Source organism: Bubalus bubalis, chromosome 8, assembly GCF_019923935.1.
Source record: "Bubalus bubalis isolate 160015118507 breed Murrah chromosome 8, NDDB_SH_1, whole genome shotgun sequence".
Taxonomy (NCBI): domain Eukaryota; kingdom Metazoa; phylum Chordata; class Mammalia; order Artiodactyla; family Bovidae; genus Bubalus; species Bubalus bubalis.
The window spans coordinates 87,399,756-87,424,094 of NC_059164.1; the positions used below are offsets into that span (position 1 = coordinate 87,399,756).

General features: G+C 38.8%; 1 protein-coding gene across 2 annotated transcripts; it reads right to left on the reverse strand.

Annotated features, from left to right (window-relative positions):
• Nucleotides 1-315: 315 nt before the first annotated feature.
• On the reverse strand, nt 316-18,885 carry NDUFA5 (NADH:ubiquinone oxidoreductase subunit A5). Of its 2 annotated transcripts, XM_006060576.3 has the most exons (5): nt 18,775-18,885; nt 18,425-18,469; nt 13,511-13,627; nt 6,187-6,252; nt 316-485 (listed from the first exon to the last, which is right to left on the reverse strand). In XM_006060576.3, the coding sequence occupies exons 1-5, from the start codon at nt 18,793-18,795 to the stop codon at nt 384-386; spliced, it is 351 nt and encodes a 116-aa protein (XP_006060638.1). In that variant the 5' UTR covers nt 18,796-18,885; the 3' UTR covers nt 316-383. The 2 variants fall into 2 exon arrangements, with proteins under 2 accessions (XP_006060638.1, XP_025147239.1); XM_025291454.2 differs by lacking the exons at nt 18,425-18,469; nt 18,775-18,885 and adding an exon at nt 18,283-18,410.
• Nucleotides 18,886-24,339: the final 5,454 nt, after the last annotated feature.

Sequence of the window (24,339 nt, forward strand, 5' to 3'; positions counted from 1 at the left end):
ACCTATTAATTTGTTTAAACAATAATAATTATCTATTCTGTTTTTCCAGAATAAAAAATTAAATCATCTGTTGAAGATACTACTAAAAATACTTCACCTTTCAAATACGGCCCCTACACTGATGATCTATAGGAATTTTTCCAATTAAGTTTCAATCTTCCCACAACCTGTTTTTTTTTTTTTTAATTACCTTTGAAATAACTTGAATGCTTTACAAATCAAAAACTGAATTCACAAATTACCATCATCAACTTTAACAAGTCACTTAAATGTGTTTTGTATCAGTTATCTTGATGATAAGATAATAAGGAAACATTTTTTAACATATAACAGAATATTTAATTACATCAGTCTCCTATCAACAGTAAGTTAGTTAATGCTGTTTATATTGGCCATTTCCATTGGCTGGCTGGAGGCTCTTCCACTAAAGGCTCCCATGGTTTCCACTGGATCATTTTTCTTGCCAGACTTAGTTCATTTTCAGCCTGTTAATAAAAGATTTTTATAAGATCATTTGATTATATTGTTTAGAAGGTATTTACCATAGCTAATAACTGAAATATAACTATTTAGAACTACTTCATACATGTTAATACCTAATAAGCTGTTTCATCATCAAATGTGGAACATACTTAAATAAATTACCTTCATCATCATGAGTGAGAAAGGATGGCATTTGATTTTTCTGTTTGATTAAAATTTGCTTTTAGAGTGTTCAAAATTTAGTTGGTGAGTAAAGGATCCATGACATACACATATAACTAAAACAAAACTAAAAACATCATTACCTTTACTAGCTGTCATACTCAATTTTCTCATGAAGGTAAAAAAATTAGCCACAGTCTACCTAATTGATTTCATGATCCATAATAACTTTAGACCAACAATATGTAAAGCAGAGATCTACAGAATAATAGAACAGTTATATTTTTATTCATCAATTGAATCAGTTTCCTTAATCAGATTATGCTACATTTATTTTCCTTTTAAACACAATTATAACATATTTAACAAATATATTTTAGCTATCTTTTTGCTTCACATTATTTTCTATAGCAAAAGATCTATGACAACTCTGGCCACTAGAAGAACACTGGAGAAGGCAATGGCACCCCACTCCAGTACTCTTGCCTGGAAAATCCCATGGATGGAGGAGCCTGGAAGGCTGCAGTCCATGGGGTTGCTGAGGGTCGGACACGACTGAGCAACTTCACTTTCACTTTTCACTTTCATGGATTGGAGAAGGAAATGGCAACCCACTCCAGTGTTCTTGGCTGGAGAATCCCAGGGACGGGGGAGCCTGGTGGGCTGCCGTCTATGGGGTCACACAGAGTTGGACACGTCTGAAGTGACTTAGCAGCAGCAGCAGAACACTGCTGAACACTTGTCAGAATATCAGAGAAGGAATTCAAACACAGAATGAGTGCTTAGTTTCTATGCCAGTGATGTAGAACAGACAAATACATATAGTGTTAACAGTCTAAAATGTATACAAACAATGAGTTAAAGAATCAGTTCAGCTCAGTCACTCAGTCGTGTCCAAATCTTTTCAACCCCATGGAGTGCAGCACACCCGGCCTCCCTGTCCTTCACCAACTCCTGCAGTTTACTCAAACTCATGTCCATCAAGTCGGTGATGCCATCCAATCATCTCATCCTCTGTCGTCCCCTTCTCGTCCTGCCCTCAATCTTTCCCTTCATCTTTTCCAGTGAGTCAGTTCTTCGCATCAGGTGGCCAAAGTAGCGGAGTTTCAGCTTCAGTATCAGTCCTTCCAATGAATATTCAGGTATTGATTTCCTTTAGGATGGATGATTCAATCTCCTTGGAGTCCAAGGAGTCTTCCCCAACACCAAAGTTCAAAAGCATCAATTCTTCAGCACTCAGCTTTCTTTATACTCCAACTCTCACCTCCATACAGGACTGGTGGAAAAATCATAGCTTTGACTAGACGGACCTTTGTCGGCAAGGTCATGTCTCTGCTTTTTAATATACTGTCTAGGTTTGTCATAGCTTTTCTTCCAAGGAGCAAGCGTCTTTTAATTTCATGACTGCAGTCACCATCTGTGTGATTTTGGAGCTGCTGCTGCTGCTGCTAAGTCGCTTCAGTCGTGTCCGACTCTGTGCAACCCCACAGATGGCAGCCCACCAGGCTCCGCCATCCCTGGGATTCTCCAGGCAAGAACATTGGAGTGGGTTGCCATTTACTTTTCCAATGCATGAAAGTGAAAAGTGAAAGTGAAGTCGTTCAGTAAGTGTCTGACTCTTCGTGACCCCGTGGACTGCAGCCTATTAGGCTCCTCCCTCCGTGGGATTTTCCAGGCACGAGTATTGGAACGGGTTGCCATTGCCTTCTCCAATTTTGGAGCACCCCACCCCACAAAAAAATAAATTTTCTCATTGTTTCCATTGTTTCCCCTCTATTTTCCATGAAGTAATGGGACTGGATGCAATTATCTTTTTCTGAATGTTGAGTTTTAAGCCAGATTTTTCACTCCCCTCTTTCACTTTCAAGAGGCTCTTTAGTTCCTCTTCACTTTCTGCCATAAGAATGGTGTCATCTGCATATCTGAGGTTATTGATATTTCTCCTGGCAATCTTGATTCCAGTTTGCACTTCATGTAGCCTGATATTATGCATGATGTACTCTGCATAAGAGTTAAACAAGCAGGGTGACAACATACAGCCTTGGCGTACTCCTTTCCCGATTTAGAACCAGTCTGTTGTTCCATGTCTGGCTCTACCTGTTGGTTCCTGACCTGCATACAGATTTCTCAGGAGGCAGGTCAGGTGGTCTGGTATTCCCTTCTCTTTAATAATTTTCCACAGTTGTGGAATTTCCCACAGTTGTGATTCACACAGTCAAAGGCTTTGGCATAGTCAATAAAGCAGAAGTAGATGTTTTTCTGGAATTCTGCTTTTTCAATGATCCAACAGATGTTGGCAATTTGATCTCTGGTTCCTCTGCCTTTTCTAAATCCAGCTTGAACATCTGGAAGTTAATGGTTCAGATACTGTTGAAGCCTGGCTTGGAGAATTTTAAGCATTACTTAACTAGTGAGTAAAATGATTGCAACTGTGCAGTGGTTGAACATTCTCTGGTATTGCCCTTCTTTGGGACTGGAATGATAACTGACCTTTTCCAGTCCTGTGGCCACTGCTGAGTTTTCCAAATTTGCTGGCATATTGAGTGCAGCACTTTCACAGCATCATCTTTCAGGATTTGAAATAGCTCACCTGGAATTCTATCACCTCCACTAACTTTGTTCATAGTGATGTTCCCTAAGGCCCACTTGACTTCACATTCCAGGATGTCTGGCTCTAGGTGAGTGGTCACACCATCATGATTATCTGGGTCATGAAGATCTTTTCTGTATAGTTCTTCTGTGTATTCTTGCCACCTCTTCTTAATACCTTCTGCTTCTATTAGGTCCATACCATTTCTGTCCTTTATTGAGCCCATCTTTGCATAAAATGTTCCCTTAGTATCTCTAATTTTCTTGAAGAGATCTCTAGTCTTTCCCATTCTATTGTTTTCCTCTATTTCTTTGCATTGATTGCTGAGGAAGGCTTTCTTATCTCTCCTTGCTATTCTTGGAACTCTGCATTCAAATGGGTATATCTTTCCTTTTCTCCTTTGCTTTTCACTTCTCTTCTTTTCTCAGCTATTTGTAAGGCCTCCTCAAACAACCATTTTACCTTTTTACATTTCTTTTTCTTGGGGATGATTTTGATCACTGCTTCCTATACAATGTCAGAAACCTCCATCCATAGTTCTTCAGGCACTCTGTCTATCAGATCTGATCCCTTGAATCTATTTGTCATTTCCACTGTATAATCATAAGGGGTTTGATTTAGGTCATACCTTAATGGTCTAGTGGTTTTCCTGACTTTCTTCAATTTAAGTCTGAATTTGGCAATAAGAAGCTCATGATCTGAGCCACAGTCAACTCGCAGTGTTGTTTTTTGACTGTATAGAGCTTCTCCATCTTTGGCCACAAAGAATATAATCAATCTGATTTCAGTATTAACCATCTGGTGATGTTCATGTGTAGTTTTCTCTTATGTTGTTGGAAGAGGGTGTTTGCTATGAGCAGTGTGTTCTCTTGGCAAAATCTGTTAGCCTTTGCCCTGCTTCATTTTGTACTCCAAGGCCAAATTTGTCTATTACTCCAGGTATCTTTTGAGTTCCTCCTTCTGCATTCCAGTCCCCTATGATGAAAAGGACATCTTTCTTGGGTGTTAGTTCTAGAACGTCTTATAGGTCTTCACAGCACTCCAGAGTTATCTGGGGTCAGAGGTATTTATTGCTGAAATTGGGAAAATACTGATTAAAAATATCCCTTATTAAAAATATCCTTTATTAAAAATAAAAGAGTGCTCTTTTTCTGACTGCCCTGTGACCTGTTTCTCTTGAACACTCATCTTTCTCTATTTCCCCAAGTGACAGCAGGCTGGGGAGGGTTGTTGTTGATTAGTAGAGAAGTTGTCTCCAATTCTGTTGCAACCCCATGCGCTGTGGCCCACCACGCTCCTCTGTCCATGGGATTTTCCAGGCAAGAATATGGAGTGGGTTGCCATTTCCTTCTTCAGGGGACCTTCCCAAGCCAGGGATCGAACCTGTGTTTCCTACATTGGCAGGTGGTTTCTTTGCCACCGAGCCACGTGGGAAGCCCAGGCTGGGGAAGGTCCATATCCTTGAATATCACTGAGGTCAGCCCTATCTCATGGAGCTCAACTCAGCTACATGTAACTCCACTCCCTCCCTCTTCTCCGGCCTTCTCATTTTTCTCATACTGGCCCTCTAGAAATGGGCTGTCCAATAACATAGCCCTTCCTACCTATGACTATTGAGAGAGCACTAAAAATATAGCTAGTTCAAATTCAGATGTGCTGAGAGTATAAAATACATCCCAGATTTTAAACACTTAGTATTCAAAAAACTTTTTCAGTGTCTTACTTTCTATATTGATGATATGTTTCAATGATATTTTAGATCTCTTAGGTTAAATAAAACATTATTAAAATTAATTTGACCCTAATATTGCCCATGAAGATGTAAGAATTATACAGCTAACTTAAAAATACTTAGTGTACCCTAAGACTTTAATTGCATGATAAATTAACGTATCAACTAAACTAAAGTCAAGATCCAAGTGAAATCAGGTGTAAAAGAGGAACAGGAGGAAAATAATAAGTGTGCAGCAAGTTCCCACAATACTGTATCTAGTACCATATCCACCCAGCAAAGGAATAGAAAGGCCAAGAAGACAGACCTTTGAGTGACTGAAACAGTCTACATTTATAGAAAGCTATCTGAATGCTCCATTCCTCTTTTAGGAGAGACCTCCAACAATTCTTTTGAATTTGTGTATCATTGGTATATCATTGTATATCACGTATATCACTGTACAATTGTATATATGTCATTGGTAATATACTTTGATAAAAAGGAAGAAAAAATAAGAAATGGTTACAGTTTTTAAAAATATTAAATAAAACATACTTGAATGTTTATTAGATTCTTATAAGGGGAAGACATTCTAAACCTATAATATTGGAAAAGAGGGCAGATTGTAGGGGAGGTGAGAAAGGGGAAGGTGATTTTACCAAATAAAAAATTTAAAAATCTCTACATATGGGAGAAAATATTCAACTAAAGTCAAAAGGCAAAGACAAACTTAAAAAAAAAAAAAAAAAAAAAAAAAAAAACAGATAATATAGCAAAAATTAAAGGCTAATATTTTATTAAAAAAAAAAAAAAGCTTGGGACTTCCCTGGCCTTCCAGTGATTGGGATTTCATGCTTCTACTGCATGGGGTGCAGGTTTGATCCCTGGTTGGGGAATTAAGATACCTTCATGCCATGCAACACAGTCAAAAAAAAAACTCAAAAAGAAAATATAAACACAGTAAAAACATTAAAGATATAATTTACAAAATATGAAATACAAAACAAAGACATGCACTATAAAAATTTAACCTTCAAAAGTCAAAATAATAAATATTTAACTGACAAGCATGTCAGAAGGATGTATTTGCTTATGTGACTAGTCTTATATTTGATGAATTGATATAAATTAAAAATTTTAGTTGTCCTTTCTTTCTGGAAAGTCAGTTTTATACCTCTATACATTGTGCCTTTGAACACTTAAAGCCAAATATCTGAATGCTCAATTTTTTCTTTACCTGAAGAATCACCTCTTCTATTTGGCCACCCTGCAGTCGCTCTTCTAGTTTTTTAACATCTGGTTCCTATAATTTAAGGAGAAAAGAGAAAAACATATTTAAACAAAGCAGCACAAAAAGCAATTAATGTGACAGACATAATTAACTTTTCTTTCACTGTACCGTTGCTACTTTTTACCAAATATCTGGTGAAAAGCCATTTTGTCTCTCTACTATTTTATTGCTTTTCTGTCTTAATATTAAAAGGGTTAAACATTTAATGATATGCTTATCAAGGGTAAGAATATGATGTTTAATTCAGTTTTTCTGAAATAGAGATTTTAAATAATGCTTTATTCTCTGAGTATTTCCTATCCCTTAAACATTAGCATTAAAATAAATGCTACCCTATGACCCAGAACTCTACTCCTGGATAGATATCAAACAGAAATGCATAGTACATTAATCAAATGACAGGTTCAACAATGTTCAAAGTAGCACAAATTACAGCTCCAAACTAAAAACAATCCAAATGACCATAAATAATAGAATAAATTATTATATTTGAATATAATACCATAGAGCAAGAGGATAAACAAAGACTGTACACAACACAGATAATTCTCTCAAACATAATATTAAGCAAAAGAAACCAAATACATATTGATGATTCCACTAATAAAAAGTTCAAAACCAGGCAAAATGAATTTGTGGTATTAGAGGTAAGAAGAGTAGCTATCTTTAGGAGGGTAATAACCTTGAGGGTAAAGAAAGGGTTTGGGCATTCTGGAATTGTTCTCTTTTTTGATTTGGTGTTGACACGTGGATTGCTTTGTGAAAATACATCAAGTTCTATACTTATGACTTCTGCACATTTATTTCTGTGTATTATTCAATAAAAGGTTTTGTAAAGAGAGATGTTAATATAGTAACTAGAACATTCAGTAATATATATTTATTTTCTAGTAGACTACACTTTTTGAGAGTCAGAAACCATGTCCTATATATACATGTGCAAATGTAAACAGGGTATTTTCTTGGCTTAATAAATAGAATGAAAAGAGGGAGGGAAAAAAAAGTTATTTTCTATAGGAATTGGCATCTGTCTCAGGGCGTCTGCTGACTGACCCAAGGCATCTGTATGCCATGTTCCTCGCCTTTCATCAAAGTCTTCACTCATACATCTTCTTAATGGGGAGTACTCTGATAATATATACAGTGGTAGGCTGGAACAATGCCACACAAAATGCACATGAACTAGTCCCTGGAATCTGTGAATGTTACCTTATATGGCAAATACTTTGCAGATGTGAGTACAGATCTTGGAATGGGGAGATTATCCTAGATTATCTGAATGGGCCCTAAATATGAATACAATCATATGTGTCCTTGTAAGATAGAGGCAGAGAAGAAAGTAACGTGGCCACAAAGGCAAAGACTGGAATGACTTAGTCATAAGGAATACCAAAAGTCCACCACTCCTTAAAGAGGCAAGGAATGAATTCTATCCTAGAACCTCCAAAGGGAGTGCAGGCCTGCTGACACCTTGACTTGGGCCCTAATACTACTCATTTTAGACTTCTGGCTTCCAGAAATGCAAGACAATAAATTTCTGTTGTTTTAACTCATCAAGGTTGTTGTAATTTGTTATAGCAGTCATAGGAAACTAATACATACTGTAACACCCCTCATCACCCTAGTACCTCCTATACATCATTCTTCCTTCCTTAATTTCCTTCACTTTATACTACATTCTAACATACTATGTATGCAATGTACTTCTTTATTCACTTATTTATTTATTTGCCTCCCATCATTAGTGTATAATCTCCAAGGCAGGAGTTTTTATGTTTTGTTCATTGCCATGTAGGCACTAGCTTCCATGCCCAGAACCATGTGGTATGTGACAGACATGCAGTAAGTGTCTCCTGAACACATACAAAATAGAAAAGGAAAAAGAAAGCAGATGAATGGTTTGATTAAGACTGTTTTAACTCAAAATGACTGAGCTATGAAGCCTAAAAAGGGAAGCTGGTCATTACTGTAAAGACCCAAGGGGAAGAATATAAAGAAAAGGAATATTCAACATTATTTTCAACTCAGGAAAAACCTGTGTTGGAAAAACAATTGAAAATTTGTCTTCCTTGAGTCAATAATGTGATTTTTATTTACTAACAGTGTAATGCCACCAAGCTTAATAAGGTACCATGGACTGAATGCTCCCTATATGCTTGCAACTGTGTTAAGCAACTGTACATATATCACCCATTCAGTGCTAACAAGTGATGAATGAAGGTATTATTATACCCATGTTATAAATGAAATTGAGACAGAATATGGGCCATATGCCAACTCACCAAGTAAGTATTAGATCTGAGATGAAAATTTTGCAAAGGCCACAAACCAATGCTTTTCACCAATATGCTATTACTATATCCCTAGTATAATCTGGGTGGAAAAAATTATTTTTATTTCCATTTTAAATTTAGTAAATATAAACTTTATAATCATTATAACAGTCAGTGAAGATTCTATGACTCTATTGGGGGGTGTAAAATCTGTGCTGATTTTATCAAACAGGATTCAGCAATACAGATATTAATAATACAATGCTTGATGTTCTTAAAAACTATTTGTAATAGGCACTTTGGATAAACAAACATTTCTAAGAAACTTATTAAATGTCAGGCACTAAGCTAGATTTTTGAGATAAAAAGAAAAATGCAATCTACAAGTAGCTTATAGACTACTACTGCTGCTGCTAAGTCACTTCAATTGTGTCAGACTCTGTGCGACCCCACAGACGGCAGCCCACCAGGCTCCGCCGTCCCTGGGATTCTCCAGGCAAGACCACTGGAGTGGGTTGCCATTTCCTTCTCCAATGCATGAAAGTGAAAAGTGAAAGGGAAGTTGCTCAGTCGTGTCCGACTCTTGGCGACCCCATGGACTGCAGCCTACCAGGCTCCTCCGTCCATGGGATTTGCCAGGCAAGAGTACTGGAGTAAGGTGCCATCGCTACTGACGTTATAAAAAGCTTCACAGAGAAAGCAACAGATCTTGAGAGCTGAGTAAGAACTGCCTGGCAGAGAAAGCAAGGGTATTACAGGAAGGAGGAACAGAAAATACAAAGAAACCAAAAATAAAATCACATGGAATTCATATAACTGTCAACAGGCTTGCATTAGTGAAGCATAGTGTACAAAACAGGAAATGACAAGGTAAGATTGAGAAGATAACTGACAGCCAGATCTTAGGGGGCTTCCAAACGATGATAAGGGCTTTATCTTCTACACCACTGGTCCCCAAACCTGGCTGTACAGCAACATCATGCAGATAAAGGTAGCTAGATGGTTAACCAGCCAAGCATAAATTCTTAAACTCAGCCTTTGAGAAAACACCAAACAGGAAACCAAAATAAAATATGATGGAACTATACACAGCCAATTTAGTTATAAGACAACTGAAATAAGACAACAGGTCAGAGGAAAGAATTTTAGAACTAAGTGAAAGCAATAACAGAGAACTATTCTTTGTCTGACACTGGCAAAAGCAAAGGAAACATAAGGATAAGTTTTCTTTTAAGGTAAGAAAAAGCTAAATACATTTTGAGGTTAATTGAAAGATGATGATAAAATGGGAGACTAAAAGAAAAACAAAGAAATAATTAAAGGGAAAAAAGTTACAGAGAAAAACAAAAGATAAGACTCTACACATGGACATCACCAGACAGTCAACACCGAAATCAGATCAATTATGTTCTTTGCGGCCAAAGATGGAGCTCTATACAGTCAACAAAAACAAGACTGTGAGCTGACTGTGGCTCAGATCATGAACTCCTTATTGCCAGATTCAGACTTAAATTGAAGAAAGTCAGGAAAACCACTAGTCCATTCAGGTATGACCTAAATCAAACCCCTTATGATTATAATACAGTGGAAATGACAAATAGATTCAAGGGACTAGATCTGATAGACAGAGTGCCTGAAGAACTATGGATGGAGGTTTCTGACACTGTACAGGAGTCAGTAATCAAAACCATTCCCAAGAAAAAGAAATGCAAAAAGGCAAAACGGTTGTGTGAGGAGGCCTTACAAATAGCTGAGAAAAGAAGAGAAGTGAAAGGCAAAGGAGAAAAGGAAAGATATACCCATTTGAATGCAGAGTTCCAAGAATAGCAAGGAGAGATAAGAAAGTGTTCCTCAGCAATCAATGCAAAGAAACAGAGGAAAACAATAGAATGGGAAAGACTAGAGATCTCTTCAAGAAAATTAGAGATACTAAGGGAACATTTCATGTAAAGATGGGCTCAATAAAGGACAGAAATGGTATGGACCTAATAGAAGCAGAAGGTATTAAGAAGAGGTAGCAAGAATACACAGAAGAACTATACAAAAAAGATCTTCACGACCCAGATAATCACGATGGTGTGACCACTCACCTAGAGCCAGACATCCTGGAATGTGAAGTCAAGTGGGCCTTAGAAAGCATCACTACGAACAAAGCTAGTGGAGGTGATGGAATTCCAGTTGAGCTATTCCAAATCCTGAAAGATGATGCTGTGAAAGTGCTGCACTCAATATGCCAGCAAATTTGGAAAACTCAGCAGTGGCCGCAGGACTGGAAAAGGTCAGTTATCATTCCAATCCCAAAGAAAGGCAATACCAAAGAATGCTCAAACTACCGCACAATTGCACTCATCTCACACGCCAGTAAAGAGATGCTCAAAATTCTCCAAGCCAGGCTTCCACAATGCATGAACCGTGAACTTCCAACTGCTCAACCTGGTTTTAGAAAAGGCAGAGGAACCAGAGATCAAATTGCCAAATCCATTGGATCATCAAAAAAGCAAGAGAGTTTCAGAAAAACATCTACTTCTGCTTTATTGACTATGCCAAAGTCTTTGACTGTGTGGATCACAATAAACTGTGGAAAATTCTGAAAGAGATGGGAATGCCAGACCACCTGGCCTGCCTCCTGAGAAATCTGTATGCAGGTCAAGAAGCAATAGTTAGAACTGGATATGGAACAACAGACTGGTTCCAAATAGGAAAAGGAGTATGTCAAGGCTGTATATTGTCACCCTGCTTATTTAACTTATATGCAGAGTATATCATGAGAAACGCTGGGCTGGATGAAGCACAGCTGGAATCAAGACTGCTGGGAGAAATAACAATAACCTCAGATATGACACCACCCTTATAGCAGAAAGCGAAGAAGAACTAAAGAGCCTCTTGATGAAAGTGAAAGAGGAGAGTGAAAAAGTTGGCTTAAAAGTCAACATTCAGAAAACTAAGATCATGGCATCTGGCCCCATCACTTCATGGCAAATAGATGGGGAAACAATGGAAAAAGTGACTTATTTTTTTTTGGCTCCAAAATCACTGCAGATGATGACTGTAGCCATGAAATTAAAAGATGCTTGCTCCTTGAAAGAAAAGCTATGACCAACTTAGACAGCATATTAAAAAGCAGAGACATTTCTTTACTAACAAAGCTCTGTCTAGTCAAAACTATGGTTTTTCCAGTAGTCATGTACAGATGTGAGAGTTGGACCATAAAGAAAGCTGAGTGCCAAGAACTGATGCTTTTGAACTGTGGTGTTGAAGAAGACTCTTGAGAATCCCTTGGACTGCAAGAAGATCCAACCAGTCCATTCTAAAGGAAATCAGTCCTGAATACTCATTGGAAGGACTGATGTTGAAGCTGAAACTCTAATACTTTGGCCACCTGATGCAAAGAACTGACTCATTGGAAAAGACCCTGATGATGGGAAAGACTGAAAGCGGGAAGAGAAGGGGAGACAGAGGATGAGATGGTTGGATGACATCACCAACTCAATGAACCTGAGTTTGAGTAAATTCCGGGAGTTCGTGATTGACAGGGAGGCCTGAGGTGCTGCAGGCCATGGGGTCGCAAAGAGTCAGACACAACTGAGCAACTGAACTGAACTGAACTGAAGGTTATGGAGAAGGAAAGGCAGAGACAGAGTAGAATACACAGATGAAGAGGTTCACCTCATGAAAAAAAAAAAGTGAAATTTCTTATTTAGAGATGGGAGAAAATGCATCAGCCAATTTTCCTTAAGGAGGATTGAAAAGAAATGTTAATATCTCCCTTAGATACATAAAATCTGCAAACTACTTCCAGATCTGCCAAGATAAGAACAGAAGTTCCAAATCAAATTGCACTGTTTTGCCATATACCTGCAGAAAATATAAGAATTTCCTCTGGACTACAGAGGTTGGTGATTTAATAATAAGAAAACTTTATTAGAGCCACTTACTACATGCATGTAAATTACTTTGGGGATTTATGGACATTACTTTGGATAATAACAAAAGTCCATGAAGTAACTGCTAGTGTGGAAATTTACTAAGAATGCAATATAGTTTGTTATAAAAGAAGTGGCAGCAGTCTATTGTGTGCCTGTCTAGGGTCTATGATTCCGAAGCTGTAAAATGCTTCTATTAGTCTACCTGGGCTGCCATAACGAAATACCATACATAGACTGGATGGCTCCAATGAGAAAAATTTATTTTCTCACAATTCTGGAGACTGGAGTCCAAGGCCAAGGTACAACAGAGCCAGCTTCTGGTGGGAGCTCTCTTCCTGGCTTATACACATTGACCTTCTTGCTGTGTCCTTACATGGAAAAGAATGCCAACTCTCTGGTGTCTCTTCTTCAAACAAGAACTCTCTGGTGTCTCTTCTTATAAGGACATTAATCCTATTGGATCAGGTACCACTCTTATGCTCTCATTAATTTTAATTACTCCTCACTGGAGGTTGGGGCTTCAAAATATGAATCTGGGAGGACACATTCAGTCCATAACAATGCTCAATATAATTTCTGGCAGTTAAGAAACTAACTTGGTCCTCTTTTTTTTTTTTTTTTTGGTAACGAAGCACTTTTTAAAATAGCTAGTCCTGACAGGTGTTAAAACAACATACATTTTTTCAGTTTTACTTTCATTCTTCTCTACTCTAAAACTAGAAAAATTAAATAAAGATTGATGTATCGATAGATAAGAGGTAAAAGATCAATAAAGGACTCGACAGGTAACAGAGGTAAAATAAAGTTATAATGTTAATGTAAGGAAGGGACTTGATCTTATTCTTTCAATGCTGTGTTTAGTAGTGCTTGTGATATAAAAAGTATTCAGGTAGACAGGAGTCTGAAGAATGAAAGGGAGAAACAATGGAAGAAATACATGAATGAAAGGAGAATAGAAATGAGAGAGGTAAGTATACAGAATATGCAAAAACTAATCAAGTTAATTTGCTTTGTTAAATGTTGCACTGCATACCAAAAATCCTAGAAAAACAAACCAAGTTAGCTACTTACCGCTTTAACCATACTCAGCTTCTCATTTGTAATCTGTTCTGTATATTTTCTATACGCTGCATTTTTAGGGATGTGTCCAAGAACATCAAGAATTTTTGTATACAATATTTTTAGCCTCTGAAAAGACAACATACATATTTCCAGTTTAAAATATCACCAAAGATTTAAAAGTTTCACACATGATATTTAAAAAAAAAATTCACATCTGTTTTTAAAGAAAGCATTTAATTATTCCTTGCTGCAATTTCTTCTTGTTTATGCTTATCTACCCCCTTTTGCTGCTGCCACTCAGTCACTCAGGTGTGTCCAACTCCTTGTGACCCTTTGGACTGTAGCCCACAGGCTGCTGAGTCCATGGGATTTCCCAAGTAAGAATACTGGGGTGGGTTGCCATTTACTCCTCCAGGGGATCTTCCCCATCCAGGGATCAAACCCTGGTCTCCTGCATTGGCAGGTGGATTCTTTATCACTGAGCCACAGGAAAGTTAATTTAGCAGATTCGAATTCACAACAGTACATTAATAGTAAGTATAATGTTTGCTGTGGGTTTGTCATATATAGCTTTTATTATGTTGAGTTATGTTCCTTCTGTTCCTGCTTTCTGGAGAGTTTTTATCATAAATGGATGTTGAATTTTGTCAAAGGCTTTCTCTGCATCTATTGAGATTATCCTCAATGGTGAAAAATTGAAAGCATTTCCTCTAAAGTCAGGAACAAGACAAGGGTGCCCACTTTCACCATTACTATTCAACATAGTTTTGGAAGTTTTGGCCACAGCAATCAGAGCAGAAAAAGAAATAAAAGGAATCCAAATTGGAAAAGAAGAAGTAAAGCTCTCACTGTTTGCAGATGACATGATCCTCTACATAGAAAACCCTAAAGACTCCACCAGAAAATTACTAGAACTAATCAATGACTATAGTAAAGTTGCAGGATATAAAATCAACACACAGAAATCCCTTCCATTCCTATACACTAATAATGAGAAAACAGAAAGAAATTAAGGAAACAATTCCATTCACCATTGCAATGGAAAGAATAAAATACTTAGGAATATATCTACCTAAAGAAACTAAAGACCTATATATAGAAAACTATAAAACACTGGTGAAAGAAATCAAAGAGGACACTAACAGATGGAGAAATATACCATGTTCATGGATTGGAAGAATCAATATAGTGAAAATGAGTATACTACCCAAAGCAATCTATAGATTCAATGCAATTCCTATCAAGCTACCAACAGCATTCTTCGCAGAGCTAGAACAAATAACTTCACAATTTGTATGGAAATACAAAAAACCTCGAATAGCCAAAGTGATCTTGAGAAAGAAGAACGGAACTGGAGGAATCAACCTACCTGACTTCAGGCTCTACTACAAAGCCACAGTTATCAAGACAGTATGGTACTGGCACAAAGACAGAAATATAGATCAATGGAACAAATAGAAAGCCCAGAGATAAATCCACGCACATATGGACACCTTATCTTTGACAAAGGAGGCAAGAATAGACAATGGATTAAAGACAATCTCTTTAACAAGTGGTGCTGGGAAATCTGGTCAACCACTTGTAAAAGAATGAAACTAGAACACTTTCTAACACCATACACAAAAATAAACTCAAAATGGATTAAAGATCTAAACGTAAGACCAGAAACTATAAAACTCCTAGAGGAGAACATAGGCAAAACACTCTCCGACATACATCACAGCAGGATCCTCTATGACCCACCTCCCAGAATATTGGAAATAAAAGCAAAAATAAACAAATGGGACCTAATTAACCTTAAAAGCTTCTGCACATCAAAGGAAACTATTAGCAAGGTGAAAAGACAGCCTTCAGAATGGGAGAAGATAATAGCAAATGAAGCAACTGACAAACAACTAATCTCGAGAATATACAAGCAACTCCTACAGCTCAACTCCAGAAAAATAAATGACCCAATCAAAAAATGGGCCAAAGAACTAAATAGACATTTCTCCAAAGAAGACATACAGATGGCTAACAAACACATGAAAAGATGCTCAACATCACTCATTATCAGAGAAATGCAAATCAAAACCACTATGAGGTACCATTTCACACCAGTCAGAATGGCTGCGATCCAAAAGTCTACAAGTAATAAATGCTGGAGAGGGTGTGGAGAAAAGGGAACCCTCTTACACTGTTGGTGGGAATGCAAACTAGTACAGCCACTATGGAGAACAGTGTGGAGATTCCTTAAAAAACTGGAAATAGAACTGCCTTATGATCCAGCAATCCCACTGCTGGGCATACACACTGAGGAAACCAGAAGGGAAAGAGACACGTGTACCCCAATGTTCATCGCAGCACTGTTAATAATAGCCAGGACATGGAAGCAACCTAGATGCCCATCAGCAGATGAATGGATAAGAAAGCTATGGTACATATACACAATGGAGTATTACTCAGCCATTAAAAAGAACACATTTGAATCAGTTCTAATGAGGTGGATGAAACTGGAGCCTATTATACAGAGTGAAGTAAGCCAGAAAGAAAAACACCAATACAGTATACTAACGCATATATATGGAATTTTGAAAGATGGTAACAATAACCCAGTGTACGAGACAGCAAAAGAGACACTGATGTATAGAACAGTCTTATGGACTCTGTGAGAGAGGGAGAGGGTGGGAAGATTTGGGAGAATGGCATTGAAACATGTAAAATATCATGTATGAAACGAGTTGCCAGTCCAGGTTCAACGCACGATACTGGATGCTTGGGGCTGGTGCACTGGGACGACCCAGAGGGATGGAATGGGGAGGGAGGAGGGAGGAGGGTTCGGGATGGGGAACACATGTATACCTGTGGCGGATTCATTTTGATATTTGGCAAAACTAATACAATTATGTAAAGTTTAAAAATAAAATAAAATTTAAAAAAAATAGTAAGTATAATCATAAACATACCAAGTAATGAAAAATTTTTCTTTATTATTTCTTTGTATTTGAAATTTGTTTTAGTTTAATTGTGTAACACCATAGGTGAAATACCTAATTTCATTCATATATATTCACCATATATATGAATAAACAAAACCAACCTTGAGGGCCTCTAAGAATCATTTTTATTAAAAAGTACTCTGCATATTTAGACTTTATACTTGACTATGATGTTCCATAATAGAGAGTATTTTACTATACTAATATAGAGCTTGTCAGATAACATACAATCTGAATTGTGTGTGGGGGGGGTGGTTTAGCCTCATTTTTTAATTTAAGGGTATGACAATACAAGGTCTTGTAAGAGACTTAGGTTCTAAAATGGGGGTGTTAATATCATCAATTTCAAAGGATACTGTATAACTTAGAGCAGTACCTGGCACACATTAAGTTTCAATAAATAACAGCATTATTATTCTATTGGGGAAAGAGAGTCCATTAGCAGATATCAGAGGTTTCCTAGAAAAGGCAGCAAATGAGACAGACATGGAGGGATGGCAGAACTGAGACACTTGAAGATGTTAGAAAAGGCAATCTTACACACAACATACATACAGAAGACTGAATGGCAGAAAATATAGGGAGCATTAAGTAATTAGTACATAGTTCTACTTCCCTACAACTGTGTTGTCCAATATAGCACCCACTAACTAAATTTGGCCATTAAGCACTTGAAATGTGACGATTCTGAACTAATATGTGCTGTTAACTACACACTAGATTTTGAACATTTAGTATGAAAAGAAGACTATAAATATTAATTTTTTATATTGATTATATATTAAAATGGGCTTCCGTGGTGGCTTATACAGTAAAGAATCTGCCTGCAAAGCTGGAGACCCAGGTCTGATCCCTGGGTGGGGAAGATTCCCTGGAGAAGGAAGTGGCTACCCACTCCAGTATTCTGGCCTGGAGAATTCCATGGACAGAGGAGCCTGACAGGTCCTGGGTGGCATAAAGAGTTGGACATGACTGTGCAAATAACACACACACACACATATTGAAATGGTAATATTTTGATATGTTGGTTAAAATATATATATATATATTAATCCTTTCTTTATTAAAAAAGTAATTCCTAGAAAATTTTGAACTATTAATACAAACATAGTTTACATTTATGACTCGCATTATATTTTCATTGGACAGCATGAGGCTAGAGTTTAGTACACATAGGAAAATGCTTAGGAGATAAGGTTAGAGAAAAAGCAAATCAGGTTGTATGTGGGTTCTGCATGTCCAAGAAAGCTTTACTCTGGGGCTTTATTCTGTGGGCAATTAAAAGATTTATGGAAATTCTGATTAGATGTGTGCCTCAGAAAAATTAATATGGCACTAGTGAGTTAAAATAAAATGATAAAAGAGCAACAGAGAAGACCAGTAACAAAGTTGTTGCAATTCTCTAAACAAGAACAAGGGACTAAACTGTAGTAATGACAGCAGGAAGAGGAAAAAAAGAGGAGAGAAATGGCGTGATTATGGAGGGAGGAAAAAGATCAAGGGAGGTTTTTTGTTTTTTATGGAAGCATGACAATATTAGCGGGAAAGTCCCACTAGAAGGGAAAACTGATGACAAAAGGGTGCAACTCCTAGAGAGCTATCTTAGGTAATCGAAAGTGTATAGAATCTAAGGCACTTAAAAAAAGTGAGGCAGGGGAGAAAGGTGGGAAAATGGGGAGAACACTCACAGAAGTACAAGTGACAACACGAGAATGCAACGGAAAAAATCAACAAGAAAAGTGATTTGAGAACGAGACCATGGCAACAAAAACAATAAAAAGTGGCACCAAATCAACGACGTACTAAATACCGCTGTCTTAAAGAGTTCATGCCGACTTGAAATCCGGAGCCGGAAACATCCGTATTCCGTTAACCACTCAAAAAACAAGGTCGCGGGGCTCTAGGCTTCCTTGGAAATTCAGGAAGGAAGGAAAGAGGTACATACCTCATGTGGAGTTTCACAAACAGCCAGTCCCACCAGGCCAGTGGTCTGTTCAAAAACCAAACAAGATTCAAGCTGTTAACTACAATTCCGAGGGTTCCCACGCTAAGAAAAGCAAAACCATTACTGTCTTGGCTAAAACTGGCCTAAAACCAGCTACCGGTGTCTCAGAACCTCTGGTTCGGAGTTTTTTCCTGCCTCTCCAATCGAGGCCGCTAAACTGGTCACCCCTAGGGGCACAGCAAAATGAGTCTCCAAGAAGTATCGCTAGCCCGCACCAGTTCAGGCCACCACCCGCGGACTGACTCCATTCCCGCAGTCTAAACTCCAGCAGTGACCTCCACCCGTCTCACCTTCTTCAGGAAGCCCGCCATGACAGCGCCGAGAAGCCGGGACGCGCAGCCCTCTGGGAACCTCTCTCAGACCCGCTCAATCCACCGCCGAGGCCGCCGCTCCGTCACCTTGGAAACAGCTTGGCCCCGCCCGCTGAGGCTTTGCCGGGGAGCAAAAGGCGTTGCACCGCCCACTCCTATGAGGAAAACTGATGCCTGAGCAAGGAGTGCACAAGTCTCTCAATCAAGCACAATCAGGGAAAGAGTTCTCTTAGATGTCTCTTGTCTCAGTTCCTGTACCTTTACAAAGATCTATTGAACATCCATTGTGTGTTAGTTTCTGGGACAGAATTTGTACGACAGGATCTCACATCCCGGAATTCACAGAACAATGACCGAAACACGCGTTAATAAGTAATGGGGTAAGTGTTCCAAATGGGGAAACAGTGGAAACAGTGTCAGACTTTATTTTTCTGGGCTCCAAAATCACTACAGATGGTGACTGCAGCCATGAAATTAAAAGACGCTTACTCCTTGGAAGGAAAGTTATGACCAACCTAGATAGCATATTCAAAAGCAGAGACATTACTTTGCCAACAAAGGTCCATCTAGTCAAGGCTATGGTTTTTCCACTGGTCATGTATGGATGTGAGAGTTGGACTGTGAAGAAGGCGCCGAAGAATCGATGCTTTTGAACTGTGGTGTTGGAGAAGACTCTTGAGGGTCCCTTAGACTGCAAGGAGATCCAACCAGTCCATTCTGAAGGAGATCAGCCCTGGGATTTCTTTGGAAGGAATGATGCTAAAGCTGAAACTCCAGTACTTTGGCCACCTCATGCAAAGAGTTGACTCATTGGAAAAGACTCTGATGCTGGGAGGGATTGGGGGCAGGAGGAGAAGGGGACAACAGAGGATGAGATGGCTGGATGGCATCACTGACTCGATGGACGTGAGTCTGAGTGAACTCTGGGAGTTGGTGAGGGACAGGGAGGCCTGGCGTGCTGCAATTCACTGGGTTGCAAAGAGTCGGACACACTGAGCAACTGATCTGAAGTGTTCCAAAAGAGGTTTGTGCCAAGTGCAGTGGTAGCAGATAAGAGGAAATGACTAAAAATCGTGAGGCTACTGTTGTTAAAAAGGGGAATTTGCTTAAAAAGTCAATGAGAGAAGAGCACAAAAAAATTGAGACTACATATAGCTTAAGCATCAATAATAAAACAGCCCACAGAATGGGAGAAGATATTTGCAACCACATATAATCACCAAAAGATAAGTGGTGCCTAGAATATATAAGGAATTTTCTTCAATCAGTAAGAAAAGAACTAATAACCAGAACAAGTCTTCCTGCTTCAGTTCTTGCCTCTCTCTCTGAAATATATCAAATGAGTTTGTAAATATGTAAAGGGCCTGGCTCAATGCATGGCACATAGCAACACACAGGTGACTGTGTTATTTTTTATTTTGCTGTTATTATTCTCAACCCAGTAGCTAGACTAATCCTTTCAGAAAGTATTTTGCTCTTCTGTGATTTTTCACTCAAAGTGTAGAAACCAAAGTCTTCGCATCTGCCTACATTGTCCAGTACTGTTGCTCCCTTTGCCCTCTCCCCTCAGACCTAACCTCCTATTCCCCTCTCCCTACCCAGATAGCTGCTCTCCTAACCCTTTTCTTGGGAAACTCTTCCACCAGATGGGTGCCTGGTTCATTCTCTCATCTCTTTCAAATATTTGCACACTGTTACCTTCCCAGTGTGTCCTGCCCTGGCTTTGAGATTTAAAATTGCAAATCATCACAAAGACACTCTTTACCCTCTTCTCTGTTGCAGTTTTCTTCGTAGCCCTTGTCACCCTCTAATATGCTGTCTAGTTATCTTATATTGTTTTTATGTATCATCATTTTCTAAAATATAAGCCATGTATGGGTGGAAATTTTTTTTCCTATCATATCTCAAGGGCCTGAAATAGTACCAAATAGACACCCAGTTAATACAGGTTTAGTGAATACAATAGAAAAGCAGGCAAGAGAAATAAATAAACCATTGGCAGAAATGGAAACAGGAACAGTCAATAAACATGAAAAGGAATCAACCTCCCTATTAAGAAAAGAAATGCAAAGTAATAATTTTACTGCTGTCTTATGGGCAAAAGTTAAGGACTGACAATACCAATTGTTAACTAGGATGTGGAGCAACAGGAATACTCATACACTGCCGATGGGAGTGAATTAGTATAATCACTTTGGGGAATAATTTTGCAGGAGTTAGTTGAAGATATGCAAAACCTATGATTGAGAGCTATTGGTGAATCTGAACTGTGTCCCCTCAAAATTCTGTTGGAAGTCCTAACCCCCACAACATCAGAATGTGACCTTACATGGAAATAGGGTCAATGAAGACGTAAATTAATTAAGCTGAGGTCGTGGGAGTGGGCCCTGGTCCCATATGACTGGTGTCTTTATTAAAAGGGGGAATTTGGACATAAGTGATACACACAGGGAGAACATCATGCAAAGATGAAAGCAAAGACTGAGATGATGTTTATACAAGCCAAGGAACACCAAAGATTTCCAGAAAACCACTAGAAGTTAGGGGAGAGGCCAGGAATGAATTCTCTCTCTTAGCCCTTGGAGGAAACTAACCCTGCTGACTCCTTGATCTTGGACTTCAGCCTCCAGTTCAGTTCAGTTCAGTCGCTCAGTCATGTCTGACTCTGCGACCTCACGGACTGCAGCACACCAGGCCTCCCTGTCCATTACCAACTCCCGCAGTTTACTCAAACTTATGTCCATTGAGTCAGTGATGCCATCCAACCATCTAATCCTCTGTCTCCCCTTCTCCTCCAACCTTCAATCTTTCCCAGCATCAGGGTCTTTTCCAATGAGTCATTTCTTCACATTAGGTGGCCAAAGTATTGGAGTTTCAGCTTCAACATCAGTCCTTCCAATGAACACTCAGGACTAATTTCCTTTAGGATGGACTGGTTGGATCTCCTTGCAGTGCAAGGGACTCTCAAGAATCTTCTCCAACACCATAGTTCAAAAGCATCAATTCTTCGATGCTCAGCTTTCTTTATAGTCCAACTCTCACATCCATACATGACTACTGGAAAAACCATAGCCTTGACTAGACCAACCTTTGTTGGCAAAGTAATGTCTCTGCTTTTTAATATGTTACTTAGGTTGGTCATAACTTTCCTTCCAAGGAGCCTCCAGATGGCTGAGCAAATAATTTTTATTCTGTTTAAGCCACTCAGTTTGTGGTATTTTGTTACAGCAACCCTACAATCTGAGTAATAGATTAGTTTAATCATATGTTCCTCTCTTCTCTTAAAGGATAGCTGCTCCTAGACACATGAGCTATGGGGATATCATCTTTCCAGTTAAGATTACCCAAGAATTTGTTATTTTGTTGTTTGATTGCTAAATTGTATCCAGCTCTTTTGCATCCCCATGGACTGTAGCCCACCAGGCTCCTCTGTCCATGAGTTTTCCCAGGCAAGAATACTGGAGTGGGTTGCCATTTCCTTCTCCAGGGGATCTTCCGGACCCAGGGATCAAACTCGCATCTCCTGCATTGTGGGTGATTTCTTTGCCACTGAGCCACCAGGGAAGCACCCAAGAATTAGGCTTTACCATAACTTCCATCATAATTTCCAACTTTGGGGAGGCCCACTCCCATGACCTCAGCTTAACTAATTACATCTTCCGTGACCCTATTTCCATATAAGGTCCCATTATGATGTTGTGGGGGTTAGGACTTCCAACAGAATTTTGACGGGACACAATTCAGATTCACCGATAGCTCTCAATCATAGGTTCTGCATATCTTTTAGTATTTAAATCATCCATAGTTACCGTTCAGGACAGAGGAAATATGTAGTAACAAATATGCATGAATAATGGCATTTTAAAGATACACAGACACGTGTGCATGGATATACACACATACATAAATATAAAGAAACTGTTGATTTGGAACAAACCATCTTATGTACACATTTGCTTCTACAAAGGTGACATATATATCTGGACATACTAGATTAGATTCAGGAAACAGCATTAGGACTAAGAGGAAATGTCCTTTTTCAAACCAGATAATGCTGAAAGAGTGACTGGAACTTAGATGAATAGAAGTTTATGAGGTCACAGTCTTTGTTCCCTGTCCCTCCAGATTCTAAGAATTTTCACCATTGTAGGGTGTGTTCTAGAATGTAGAATCATGTAATTATAAAAGATGCATGTGTTTTCATTGGTTGTAACTTTGACTTTGGGCTTCTGCTGTATCTCCTTTGCTAAAGACACCACAGCTAAACAGACCTAGCTGATCCTGGCTAAGGTACTGCACAGCTAATCAGTTCTATGTGGTGGGAAAATGTGTAGGTTTTCGGAACTAACCCCTTTGCAGAGGTGCCAGGCTATGTCTGGAGGGGTTTGATAGTGGTGTCCCATGGCTGGTGGCAGTAGATTTAGCTACAGAGGGAAATCAACCTTGGCATCTATGATATCAGAAGGGGATTTGGGAATATCTTATTGTGAGTATCAAGAGCATCAAATGCACTATATTCTCAGGTAAGAGTTCCCAGAGGGGTAAATATTGGAGATAGATGTTGGGGAGTTATTTGGCAAATAAAGTTAGCAGGCCAGGTGACTTAGAGCTAAAATCCGTAATACAATTTGCTCTGCAGGACCTCTAGCCTAGCCAATAAAGTGAAAGTGAAGTCGCTCAGTTATGTCTGAAGGTCTTATTTCTCTAAAAGTAATTAACTGGGAGAGTTAGAACCTCCTACACTGCTTCTTGGGCTTCCCAGGTGGCGGTAGTGGTAAAGAACCTGCCTGCTGATGTAGGAGATATAAGAGATACAGGTTCGATCCCTGGGTAGGGAAGATCCCCTGGAGGAGGGCATGGCAACCCACTCCAGTATTCTTGCCTGGAGAATCCCATGGACAGAGGAACCCGACAGGTTACAGCCCATGGGGTCACAAACAGTCAGACACAACTGAAGCAACTTAGCACGCATGCATGCACACTGCTTCTTAATGACTCAGAACGCTTGTGTGAAGTGCTGGATCTTACCAAAGTTAGACAGAGTATTTCCTTAGAAGGTATGGCTCAGGGACCTCTTACCTGAGAGAGGCATGAGACCAAATGACTGAAAAAGAAGAAAACACCTCAATTTTCAGAGCAGGAGGAGTTCATTCTACAAAATCTAGAGATGATGAGTCCTATCTTGGTCACACTCACCTTAGTTTTCATGTCAGGAGCAGGGGTGAAAATAATTGCCATTTAGGGAGTGTTCTTTTCTCTTCTAACTTTGTAACCAAAAAAAAGTTCATTTTTCTCAAGTTAGTTCTTAGAACAGACTGACATATTAAAATTCTAATAGTTTGGATACTATCCATCTCTAATGCTTCCATCCATAACAAGTTGGATTTCTTCTTGTCTTCTTCTCTATCTGTGCTATGGATACTTCTATAAAGTGTTTGTAACCAGATAATTAGGTGTTTCTGGTATGGTGGGTTTTAGAACCTCATTCTAAATTGGACTGTAAGTCAAATAAAGGCCATTACCCAGTTTTATCTGACTGGCTAT

Bases quoted from the DNA above. Each gene is read 5' to 3' on its own strand.
- NDUFA5 (XM_006060576.3), bottom strand. From the start codon at position 18,795: ATGGCGGGCTTCCTGAAGAAG. The intron at 18,470-18,774 runs GTGAGACGGGTG...GTTTTTGAACAG, and splicing joins TGGCGGGCTTCCTGAAGAAG to ACCACTGGCCTGGTGGGACT. The intron at 6,253-13,510 runs GTAAGTAGCTAA...CTTAAATTATAG, and splicing joins AGCTGAGTATGGTTAAAGCG to GAACCAGATGTTAAAAAACT.